This window comes from Centruroides sculpturatus, unplaced genomic scaffold (genome assembly GCF_000671375.1).
Source record: "Centruroides sculpturatus isolate CEXI.00-Female unplaced genomic scaffold, Cexi_2.0 scaffold1017, whole genome shotgun sequence".
Lineage (NCBI taxonomy): Eukaryota > Metazoa > Arthropoda > Arachnida > Scorpiones > Buthidae > Centruroides > Centruroides sculpturatus.
The window spans coordinates 199,958-212,870 of NW_019385285.1; the positions used below are offsets into that span (position 1 = coordinate 199,958).

The 12,913-nt window shown below is 30.3% G+C and overlaps 1 protein-coding gene across 2 annotated transcripts; it reads left to right on the forward strand.

Moving 5' to 3' along the window:
- The first annotated feature begins 395 nt into the window (after positions 1 to 395).
- Positions 396 to 1,483, forward strand: LOC111637194. Of its 2 annotated transcripts, none has more exons than XM_023382621.1 (5): positions 396 to 661; positions 731 to 813; positions 877 to 1,051; positions 1,120 to 1,229; positions 1,307 to 1,483. In XM_023382621.1, exons 1-5 carry the CDS (start codon positions 454 to 456, stop codon positions 1,433 to 1,435), a joined length of 705 nt encoding a protein of 234 aa, XP_023238389.1. In that variant the 5' UTR covers positions 396 to 453; the 3' UTR covers positions 1,436 to 1,483. The 2 variants fall into 2 exon arrangements, with proteins under 2 accessions (XP_023238389.1, XP_023238390.1); XM_023382622.1 differs by having other exon boundaries at positions 1,123 to 1,229.
- The last annotated feature ends 11,430 nt before the right edge of the window (positions 1,484 to 12,913 follow it).

Consider the following 12,913-nt stretch of genomic DNA (forward strand, 5'->3'; position numbering starts at 1 on the left):
CAGTTTCCTAAAGAAACACCCCTGGCTGATCATTGACGCATTGCATTGCTTTATTACATCAATCCAAACAAATCCAACTTAAACTTATATATTATTATATGCAAATAAGTAAACAATTCGAATGTTTTTCCTAGAATATTTATAAATTTATTAATTAAATTATTCATAAAAGTATCTTTAAAATTATTTGAAAATTTTTATTATTATTTTTTCAAATATAATTGAAAATAGGTAAATAAGACGTAGTTTTAATTCTTCCAAGGAATAATATTTTTCCAATTAAAGTATTAAATATCATCCGATTCGAATAACTTGGCGTCATTATCAGCCTTATGGAAATTGAGGTGATTTGCATAAAGACACGCGAGGAAAGTGGCGTATAAAAGCACGGTCTCTTCGCTTCTTTGTTACAGTCGACATCGAGTGAAAGAAATATCCAAATAGAAGAAAGTAATGAGCGAAAGTAAAGTTATGGAGTCTCAGTTCTTTAATCAAGTAATGAAAATACCTTCAGTGAAGTATTCTTGGGAATTCGTGAAGGATTACTTCGAAGAAATTCGAAAGAGAGAATACCTTTCTAAAATCTTTGATGTTCTGGATGTGATCGTAAAGGAAGCCTATGAAAGAATGAAACCCTATGTACAAAAATTTGGATCTTTGGGTATGGTGCTTCATACTTCCACTTCTAAAATTATGTTCAGTCTAATCTAAACCCTTTATCTTTTTATAGTATTTAAACTCGACGGAGTGGCTGCCGTGTGTCTACAAAGTCTAGAAGAATACTTTCCTATCATTCTACGAAATCCTAGCGACGTAAGTATACCTAAATCGTGTTATCATTCTTTATTATTTTCTGCTGAATCTCTATTTTTCTAGATAAAGACCAGTATAGTCTCCTACTCGTTAGACTACCGCTCGATATTGAACATACGCTGTTACATCAGTTCTGTTCTCGAACTTGCCGTGAAATCTGTCGAAAGAAACATCATCCTTACCTCTCGTTACTTGCAGTTCTTGATGTCTTTGTTTTTGCCACAGCTTCCAAACGAAGGTTGGTTTCTACTTCTATCTAAAGTTTTTTTCTTCCCCTTCGTTTTTTATATCTGAACTTTTTTACAGAAGATCAAACTCCCACTACACGCCTAGGACGGGCATCCAATATATTCTATAAGATCAATCTTCGCTTACAACACGTAGGAAAAGATGATGCAGAGAGTAAACTTCCAACTGTAAGCTGATTTTATTACGTTTTTATCTAAATATTTATTTTTTTTTACAATACATTAACTTTTCTTTTTCCTTCTAGCCCTTAAAACCAGAAGACTTTCCTACCCCTCTAGGTAAAGCTGTTATTGTGTTCTTCTATGTTCCTGTTGTACTCTTCTACGAATTCGTATATTTCATGTACCAAAGTTGGGACGTTTGCAATGCATAGTTCCAGTACATTGTTAATTTGCTAATAAAGGATTGATTATTAATCAAACTTTTTTTTTCCTTGTACTAAAACGCGAATCACTCAAACCAATTGCTCGGTTCGCTTTTCCAGCCAGCTGTCTCTTCTTGATTATTCGTGAAATCATCGTCTTAATCATGAGCTTCAAATCATGTAATTAAAATCAGTATAAATAGGCGGTATCCGTTTGAAATCTTTACTTTTAACATACGTCGTCCTCCGGCAACAGTTAGACGATACCGCGGTTTTATTTCGTATTTGAAAAATGCGGTACCAAATGTATTTGCCATGCATTGTGTAATTCAGACACTTGGTTGCAAAACACCTTACTGTGGTGAGCAATTAAGGCGATCACTATGTAATTACAGCAGTTAACATGATTAGAAGCAAATGTTTCGAAGACACTGTGATGAAAACGACGAAAATTTCAATCTATTACTATTGCACACAGAACTTTGTTGGTTGTCAAAGAGTACCCGTTTAAAAAGATTTTGACCTCTGACTTGTTTTTAAAAAAACAGATGATTTGTTAAGAGAATTTATTAAATGAACTGTGTCATTCTTAAATTTTAACTGGTTTATATAAAAATTTAATGAAACGAATCTACGATCGCTAGTTGATTTGAATTTGATCAAAGTAAGGGTAAGAACTAAGAGTATATTTTACAAAATAGATTTCAGGATTTCCTTAACATCACTATTCCAGATTGGGTACTACAACCTTTCTCAAACCTACAAACAGCAGATTTATCACTGCAGGAGAAGTTGATATAATTGTTAACAAATGAAGAGTTGAAGCTGATATTTTAAAAAATGGATATCAAGAATTTTGGCTTTAAAAGCAAATTGCTGTATTGTATATCAAAACCCCTCAATTCCTATGTTTTTACATTTAAATGGATCATTACATTTTTGAACACGTTCAGAGATCGCCTGGACCCCAAAAAGTCTAAAAATTCCGTAGATATGTATGCATGTGTGTATGTGTTTGTTTGGAAAGTGATATATGATTAATAATATAAAAGTTATTTATTAAATAAAATCTCATAATAGCCGAGAAAGTTACGCATCTCATTGGTATATTTTCCCATTGAATTTTACATTGTGTGTATTATTTCTAAGCATTAATTTTCATTTCTTTTCTATATGTGATAAACCAAAAAAAAACATTCATTAATATATATATGAAATGGTTTTACACCTTGAATATTTTTATGACATTCATTAGTAATTTCTCGAATATTGGATGGAGTTATTTTGTATAGAAAACTCTATCGGTATTTTACTCAGTGATAATTTTTACAATTAGCAGGACGAAATACAGATGAAATATGGGTCACAACTCAAAATGATTTAAATGATGCTCATCTTCAACGAATTAAATAGTTGCAGCAACTTATTAAACATGTCAGTCATTTTTTCCTTTCAATCATTTTCATAAAAAAGTAATGAGCACATGAATTTCGTATAATTTATCGTCATCACTCGTCACTAATCAATTTAAATTAATTAAATGTCTCGAAGCTATAGCAAAAATTCACCTTTATTATTTATTGGTAAAGAAAAGTTGTGAGACGACAAGTAATTGAGTAAGGAAAAAGCTGCACATCTGCAAAATAAAAAAAATTACGTGGTAGTAGTCTATGAAAATTTTAGTAGAAGTGAATATAAATTTTCAAAATAAGTATTATACGTGCTTCATTACATTCGCCAAACCTACCTTTAAGATATTTAGTGTTGTTATATGATAAAATCCAAAAAATGACAAAGTTAATTCAGTTTCATTACACTGAATCAATGCGCTGTTTGCCTGTAATACATAATTTCTATTAGTAATTACAGTAAAATTCTATTGTTAATTATGATTTTCTAAAAGCTTTCATAAATCTGTTTAAATTACCAAATATACTCCGTCTAATCGTTCACAACGTAAGCAATGGCTGTAGATTTTCGAATATAGGGGATGCATCTAGGTATAGAAAATATATAAATTTCATATATAAGTATAAATACAAGAAAAAAAAATAAAATTTATAAGGTAAACATTTTATAATTGGGATTTTGTAAATGAAGGAAACTGAGATCAGCAGATGTGTTACGTATAAAAAATATGTATATTTTATTATCAATTTATTACGGTATGTATTGTCTGTTTTCTCTCCTAGTATGGTAAATACTAGAAATGAAAATTGGAAAGTGTATTTGTATTTACTACTTGAAAATTGCTGATTTAAAAATCTACAAGTTTTTCAAATGCAAACATCTAAATGATTCTATTGTTATAACTCGTGATTAATACCCAAGATTGGTAATTATATTAGTGGAAGGAAAATTATACAAAGGATAAAATTTTTTTATAAGAAATGTAATTAATTTCTAGAATATATAGTATATTGTTACGTTTAATGTAAATTAATATTTAATTTATATACTTACATATGTCGAAATAGTCGATAAACAATACAAGTATAGTAGTACTGCCGTTATGAGTACTAATAATATTATTCCTAGTACATACTTTGCAAATATTAACTTAGAAGTAAATAGAAATGATCCAAGTGAGAATTCAGCAATAATTAGTGTAATGGCTAGAGTAATAGAGTAGTCATTTTGAATAACATTGCAAAATTTAAGACTGTCTTTGCACTTTTGCAAACGTTGCCAAACAAGTTTGAAAGTAATATCTCGATATTTTTCTTCTATTAGATGAATTATTGAAAACATTTGCATCTTTTGTAATTCGCATAAGAAAATGAGAAAAATAATGTAAGCAATGTTATACAATGCAATGTATATAGACCAAATTGTATGTGAAATGATAGAAATACCTAATGTTATAGACCACTTATAATTGATATATGGTAAAAATATATATCGATATATTACCACATTATTCAATCCACCTGATGTAATTAAAATAATCCAAATACGAGTTAGCAATTCTTCAAGTTTTATGAACTTTTTCAGATGAAAAGCGACAAACGTTGATTCGTTCATAATTTCAAACCACAATTTTCGAGTTTTCAGGTAGAGCCGAATATATTTTTGTGAGTTCCAAATTATCAACGTTCTTAACATAAATAATGTCAGGAACAAGTGCATGATTCTCAGACAAAAAGCACTTTCTCCAAATGCACCGTAGACGTCACATAAATTCAACGCTAATTCTTCATCTCCTGTCGATAGTATAACAACATACTTGACAGTCTGAAGGAAGAAAAATGTTTTAAGACACACTCTGTAGAATTTCTTAAATGATCGCCAATTTTCGTTGCTGTTAGAAATATCAATTGCAAGTATTTTGAATAGAATAAATGTTTGTGAAAATACAATATCTGGGTCTATTCTATTGTTATTCATACTGTAAAACTATCATGTCTGATCATTTATTCTTATTCGTATATACATATACGAATAAGAATTTTTATTAGTATTCTTGAATATTCATTGAGCGAGAATGAATTTATTAAAAGATCGCATTAGTCTGCAGCAAACTGTCGGAGGATAATGGAAAAAGGCCATAAAATTCTTAATTAATATATTCATTAAGAAATAATTCCAATATCTCTTTCTATTAATGTATTTTTGTCATTATAATTTTATATTTCAACAATATATTAATCGATTTGAAGCTAATGGTTTGTAAATTAATGTAGAATTTTCCCATAATATTAACAGGAGATAATAAATCAAATATTTTTATTGGGGTCTAAGCGTTTAACATTAATATATCAAAATTCTATTCATGTTTAATGGCGCACTTCGGTAAAAGTACTTTTTAATTTAAAAATTCTTTATATAATATCTGCTATCAGCCGGTTTTAAAGTAAGTTTTACACGAAATGAGAGATATTGTGCAGTGAACAAATACTCCGAAAGTAGGCTATATAGCATTATGAATTTTATTCACTTCATTCGTTTTTCATTTACTGTTAATTAAAATACTATTTTAGTTATATACTGAATAAAAAGTTTTTAGACGGGACTAGGAGAATATATTAAGACCAGTCCTTCCTCATCCGCTGCTCATTGTATGCCCAGTCGAATTGATAATAGAACCAAAATTATTTTACAGCCCTTATGGGCTATTAAAAGAAAATAATCTTGGTTCTATTTCCTCAAGAGTGAAGCCAGATTCTGGGTATGAACTGAAGAATGCATTTTCAATTCTCACGGGGCAGAAACAGGAAAAAATAAATACAATTGTCGCTACAATCCAGGATCTCCACAGCACACTTTGGGTAAAAATCACTCTTATCCTCCTCGTCCATACAGCAATAAAGTTATTTCAGTTATAAAAATTCAGATATGAGAAAGAATATTTTGAAGTTTCATGAACTTTTTCTCAGATGAATAGTCATATAATTTGAATTTTTCATAATTTAAAATTGCTCAATAAAGTCATGAGATTGACAAAAAATAAAACATGTCAAATTAATAAAAATGAAATTTATAGCAGCAATGGGGCCTTAACCACCTCAACGTGTATCTCTAGGGACTCTGGTCCTAATCCAGGTTAGGATCTCCAGAAATTTTTCATAGTCAATCTGTCCTGGATACATCAAGTCCTATATGATTATAACACTTACGTGTTGTGGTGTTACAGGAGTGTAACGCCACAACATGTAAGTGTTGTAACACATCATGTAATAACAAAACATGTAACAATCATATAATAAACTTTGGTGTGAAGTGACATTGTATTATATCAAGTCCTATCTCTCACCACCAACTGTTCCCTTCAAGGATATTGCTGAACCCATAATTAATATAGAAAACAGGTTCTCTTGGTGCCCAAAGGGAATCTTTTGCAGAAAGAATTACTAATTTAAGCTTCCTGTAACATGGAGAACAGTCAAATACCAAAAGCACAAAATATACCAAAAAATTGGCCAAACCCAGCTTAAAAAAAATGCAAAGCAAAAGTACTGGTTTGGGGACAGGAACACAACTTGAATTGCAGAAAATGATGAAAATCAGTGTTGTGGAGTTGGATGTTTTTGGGCGAGTCGGTAAAATTCAACAAAGGAGACTCTAACCTCAAAGTTTATTATTGGTAAAATGTGAAGAAAAATTAATTAGTATCTAAAGAAATTTCTTAGAAAATGGACATTTTGATAAATTTAGATATCAATACGACATTAACCCATAAAGGTTGTTTCATAGCAAAATATTATGCATATCTCACATGACATGCTCTATACTTTCAGAAAATAGCTTTTATTAATTAAAGACTCATCAGTGGTCAAGTGGATAAAACTACTGAAGTTAGTCATGTGATAATTTTTTGTAATAATTTTTTTGTAAATTGTTGATTTCTAAAACAAAAACAGAAATACAGTAATGTCAAAAATCCAGATATTAAAAAATAAATATTAATCTTTTCACCGGTAACTTTGTTGTTGACATTCTTTCAGCCTATGTTCTTTTGGCCTTACATTGTCGATATTCTAATACTCATTCAGACGTTGCAATTTTTTAATTTTGAAATCATGATTAATGTATTTTTTTGTTTAAATATAGTGATTCTATAAATAATATTGTAAATATTTGTAAGTATTCCTACATTTCTTGTGAAATACCAGCTTGAACTAGAAAACCTAAGCAATATACAGTTTAACCCAATTATAATGTCATTGAATGTAACGACAACCCTAATATAATGTCAAATTTTTATCGGTCCCATGATTTTACTATACTAGATAATGTTAAAAAACCTACTTGTAACGACACCGTATTGTCATATTTGAAGCATTCCCAAATTTACAAAATTAGATTACAAATTTTATTTAACATAGAAGAAACTGTGTGTTCAGTCCTAAGGGTGCGACTATGCAGACGCGAATTTAGAGCGAGCGAGAGGTTGCGAGCGATTTAGTTTTCGCAAAGGAAAACCATNTTCATAATTTAAAATTATAATTATTAACTGTTATTTTAGAAAGTAATATATTTTTGCATTTTTTATTCAAAAAACGACGTTCTCTCAGAATTATTTGTAATAATCACGGCTAAAAATCTACCGACTCCGACTCCGACTCCAACTCCCACTAGGGGCAGACTTGTTAACGAAAGAGACCCGAAAATTCTGATGTCATCACGTGACCTCAGAATAAAAGATTCAATAAATAGAGTTCTGATATAGATAAATTTCCAAAGCTAAAAGACTCCTCTAAGTCATGACACAGTTAATATATAAGTATGTATTGGATAATTTTTACTTCTCCGTCAGTGTAGCGATCAGTCGAAAAATGTCCCCTTCCAAATTTTTACATTTTTGGACTCAGGACACCTTGAAATTTCGAGTTATGCAAACGATTCGAGGTTTTTTCTATATGTGTGGATGTTAGACTGTGTGGAGGGCATGATTTTGTTCACCCCGTTTGGAGCCTAAAAATTTCTGTGGTCCGAGTGTTCAGAATCGGAGTCAGATGGTTTAACACAGGAGTTAGTTATTAAGCAACAAAGTGGTTGAACTAAATCTTGTCTCCATACACATTCTAACGTCTTAGGTGAGAACATTTTGATAGGGTTTTACTGTACTATTATAAAATGACAAAAATCTTACTTTGAGGGTAGAGACGAGTTTTATTTTTTTATTTATTTTTTAATTTTAAACGCTAATAACGTGTAAAATATTCATTAAGATATATGACACATGATCCCTTTTAAGTCTTCACCCTGTCGACCTTTAATTAAGAAGAATAATTTAATAGTATTAATGCCCCTTTATACGCAAGCTACAGTGCCACATTTCGTTTCTTAAACTTTATCTATTTTGAGATATTGTTTAATATTTCAGAACAGAAAATAAACAAATTAGAGGACAACACACACACGCGCGCTAATTCTTCGCCTTTTATTGACTTTTTTGGGGGGTTTAGGAGGTATCCAAACCTGTAGATTTGCAAAAAAGACTTGGAGGGTCAAATTTGACATCATTTCAATACTTTTCTGTTTTATATACATAACAAGCTGGTAAGTAAAAAAAGTCCGACTCGGATAAAACACCAAAATTCTACGACTCCGACTCCAACTCCACAGCACTGAGAAAAAGAAAGTACGCTTTTTATCATAAGAGTCGCCATTATTGAGTTTATTCTGTTAAAATATAAAAATACTTAACAGATAACAAAGGAAATCTAAATAAAAAGTACAGTAGAGCGTCGTTTATCCGAAAGTCGGTTATCCAAAACGTCGGTTATCCGAAAGAATTCCAGTCGGCCTAAAGTATAATTTTTATTTGTATTTATATTTTTCAATGTATTTATTTCGTTTGTAAAACATAAAGAAATCATTTTTAACGATACAATAACCACAATTATTAATTTTAAAAGTTTACGTTAGGCTTAACATCGACGAAAATTCAACGCGAAGCGACACGCAACGGAGAAAAATTTCAACACTGGATAAGTTAATATATTTTTTCGTACATAATCGGTTATCCGAAAAATAAATTATCCGAACAACCCCAGTCCCCAATTTATTCGGATAAACGACGCTCTAATGTATATAGAATAAACAAAAGTGAATAAATGGAATTAATACAGTACTTTGGCATATTGCAACTTCGTAAATTTAATTATATTTTCGGAATATTTCACACGCCGTTCAAATTATTGATGCTGGCTATCGTTTGTTGCGCTTTTTCCTCTCGAAGAATAGACCTGGAAATTAAATTTCATGCATGTTAAATTTGTCAAGTTCACTATATGCAAATTATTAGTAACGTATGTGAGAATCCTTTCTCTTGTAACTTGAAGATGTAAATTGAAAGGCATTTCTTTGTCAGTGCTTTAAATTAATAAAGCTATTGAAAAAATTCTGATTACTTAATTAATATTATAAAAATACATATTTAAATATACCGTGCAGGTGTAGTTTTTTTTGGATTCTAACTTTATCTGGTTGATTTCTCTTTAACTAAACATGTTTCGATGGAAGAATTTGCTTCTACGTGCCGAACTGAAGCCAAACCCGGGAAATTTTCTATACAAAGAGTTAGGTGTTTTTACCGTTGTCCCGAAGTTCAATAAGACTTTTGAGCACACGGATAAATTTACAAATAATTACTTTAAATGTAAAGTGGTAATTAAGTTTCAGAAGGCTTTTAATAATAGTAAATCTCTTCCTAAAAACATCAGTTAATCAAAAACCTTACGTAGTACAAAGAAAATCACAATTTCTATAGCGGACGTATGCGTACACATAAAATGAAAGCAACATCGCACGTAAATGCCATACAAGAACATATTTGAAAGACAGTGTAAAACCGACGATGTAACCATTCTCTCAGCCACGGCAAGAAAAACAAAGAAACTGAGCTAAGAAAGATATCGTCGTTTTTGAAGTGGCTTTGTACTTTGCCTCGGCATTACTGAATAAAAGAGGGAAATGCCACGAACATGTATTAACAGGGTTGAATACACTCCTATTAACTTGCTGCTGACTATCGATGCGTTACAGATGACTGAACGCAATTAATATCATACATAATCTTAAAGATTCGGTGAGTTTACTCTTCTATATTTTCTCCGTCTTGTTTGACAAGATTCTACACATTTAACACAAGACTCTCTGCGTACATCAAATGAAAATAACTAATGATTTCTACATTCTCCGCTTTTACAGTAGATTAGAAATTATATCGGAAGTATATCGATGAAATTTTCGTGTAATGAAAAACGAAAATAACATAAAAAAATTTATTCACTCGCTCAATCGTGTCCTTAAATTACACCTTAATTTAGATCAGGGTATTAACAAAGTATATTAAATAAAAGCAGAATACTTTTAATCAATGCAACAAACTTTTATACTTTCTTTAACTTAGCGTATATCGTATTTAATGTATAACACAATGTATTTTAAATTTTATGCAATCGTTGTCTTTATTTCAATATATATTTGTTAATTTCGGAACAGATATCAACAGCCTTTCATCTCTTTAACCACTCTTTGAACTCTGGTAGGGCTTCCCACTCGTGTTTGTAGAATTGTTCATATTTATTCTTTTTGTAACACCGGTACTAAAGCCTTCACCACCACTATCGTATTTTTGGTTACTCATTTTCGGATTTCTATTATTTTTTAATTATTCACAGTGTGAATAATTAAAAGAGTATATTTTTGGCGATTTCTGTTATAATGTAACCAGTGATCATGCTACTACATAATACAGGGCTCTGAACAGATCAGCAGTAATAATTTTGTATTGCAATAAAGTCTTTTACAATATATAAAAAATGAAGGTATAAAGAAATGTTTTATTGTGAATTTTTAGATACATTGAAAATAAAATTTTCTTTCTTGAATTATCGTCAACTTTTCGGTAGATTTAATGCTTCAATCGGTAGATCTACCGAGAATTCGGTAGAAGCAACAACTCTGCCACCTCTCCCTACCACTACTTTCTTCAACCATTAACATCTTTTATTTATTTATTGCCAAGCCCAGCTATAATCGATAGAATTAATGTGAGAAATCTTTGTTTTAAGACCATTAAAAAATAATAAGTGAACTAGAAATTTTACGCTAAATACAAACAAATACTTGAGTGTAAAAAAAAAGTTGACGACATGGAATTTTTTTGGTATTTCTTTTCGTTTTTACCAAGTTGAAATCTATATGAAAATGTACAAAAATCCTACGCAGTTTTTTATTTGCAGCCCTGCGTAATAGAGAAAACATTTCTGTTGAACACAATATAACCATTACTTATTCAGGCAATTTTCATTTTATTCTATCATATTGAATTATTTTATTTATGGCTGTGGACTTTTAATTTATCATTAATGCATTTGATTGCTTTATTTTTACCTTAAATTACGTGTAATCTCTGTTCTATGTTTATCGAAATCGATATAGTTTCGAGTCAGGGGAATATTTTAATTGACTTTTCGTTATTTATAACGTGAAAATTGTTTCGGACTTCGAACGAGTGTATAATGTTGAAGTTTCTGAAAAGAGCTCTGATAATTTCGTAATTTTTTTTCTACATTATATTAACGATTTAACTTAAATATTTGTTTATGGAATTGTACGTTTTATGGAATATATTTCAGAATTTTAAAGATAATATTTATCTGAGATTTTATCGAACAGTTCAAATCGCTATTGTATCTGATATCGTTTGTTAATTTTGTATTGTATATTCCTAAACAATGGAGATATTATCTAATCGAATTCAACCCTTTTGATCTTTGATGATACGTTGACAATATAAACATTTTTTAAAAATAATAATGTATGCAAACATCACTTATCTTTATTAAATATAATTGATTTTATATGTGTTTGATCTATAAAGATACTTGATATCGACAGCGCGTGTATGAAAATGCATTTTCACATTTGTATTTTGTACTCATTTTATCGTTTATAATGCAAAATTAGTTATGAAGTTCTAAGAGAAGATATTAAAATATATTTTTGATAAATAACGACATAAATTATTATTACTAACGTGAAGAAAACTCGCGAAACCACGTAGCCAGCCTGTCGGCCAGGAGCGAATCTACGACCAATCACCACTGTTCAGTGGTTTTATCAGCTAGGCCGCTGTTTTCTTTTAACAATTCGAGGAAAATTTTACTTTTTATCGCATAAATGTATTGTATTTGTCACTGTATTAAAACAGGTATAAATAACGAAAATTGTTATCAATTTTCGTTATTTTACATATAATTCACATCAGTTATGAGCAACATTACTGGATACAGATCACAACTAAACACAGTCGGCTTCCAGTTAACCAAATGCATTACAGTCGACCTCTCTATGACACTGTTGATTATTCCGTTTTATATGAATTCCATGTTGTACGAGTTACTTAGATTTTACAAATACGTGTACTGGACTGTGAATGGCTCACCTATTTGTAAAATCTAAGTGACTCGTTCAACATGGAATTCATATAAAACGGAATAATCATCAGTGTTTGGGGGAGTGGACTGTATTTCCTTATGGACTGGCGGGCTTGCCTGCTGAATACCAATATTATTCATAGCCTCCAGTACAATAAGTACTAAAATAAAACATGATACATAGCATGGAAATTAGGTGGTACGCAAGATTTTGGCTAGATTTGGCAGTCATAACTTGCTACAAATGTGAGTTGATTCTCGCATTAATTTTGGAAAACTATCTGATAAATTGGTAATTTGTGTGCTACGTAAGGAATATTTTCCAAAATTTTGAAAACTGTGAACTATTCTGTCAAAGTTCATAATATTCTGTAAAACATTATTTTTAAATAGTAGCAAGAATTGTAATTATGAAACTTCTATCTAACTTTTTGATCATGCTAATACAACGTGAAGTATAACAACAATGTCTACATCAATATCTATTCAATTCATTTTATCTTTTAAAGTGTTTCGATACAACTGATTATCGCGATAATTATATCCAAAATAAATAATATAAAGCCGATTGCCTATCGAAAACAGAAGCAAAGTGATA

Coding starts and splice junctions, on each gene's coding strand:
- LOC111637194 (XM_023382621.1), top strand. CDS start 454: ATGAGCGAAAGTAAAGTTATGGAGTCTCAGTTCTTTAATCAAGTAATG. Junction 814..876: donor TTCTACGAAATCCTAGCGAC/GTAAGTATACCT, acceptor CTATTTTTCTAG/ATAAAGACCAGTATAGTCTC. Junction 1,230..1,306: donor CAGAGAGTAAACTTCCAACT/GTAAGCTGATTT, acceptor TTTTCCTTCTAG/CCCTTAAAACCAGAAGACTT.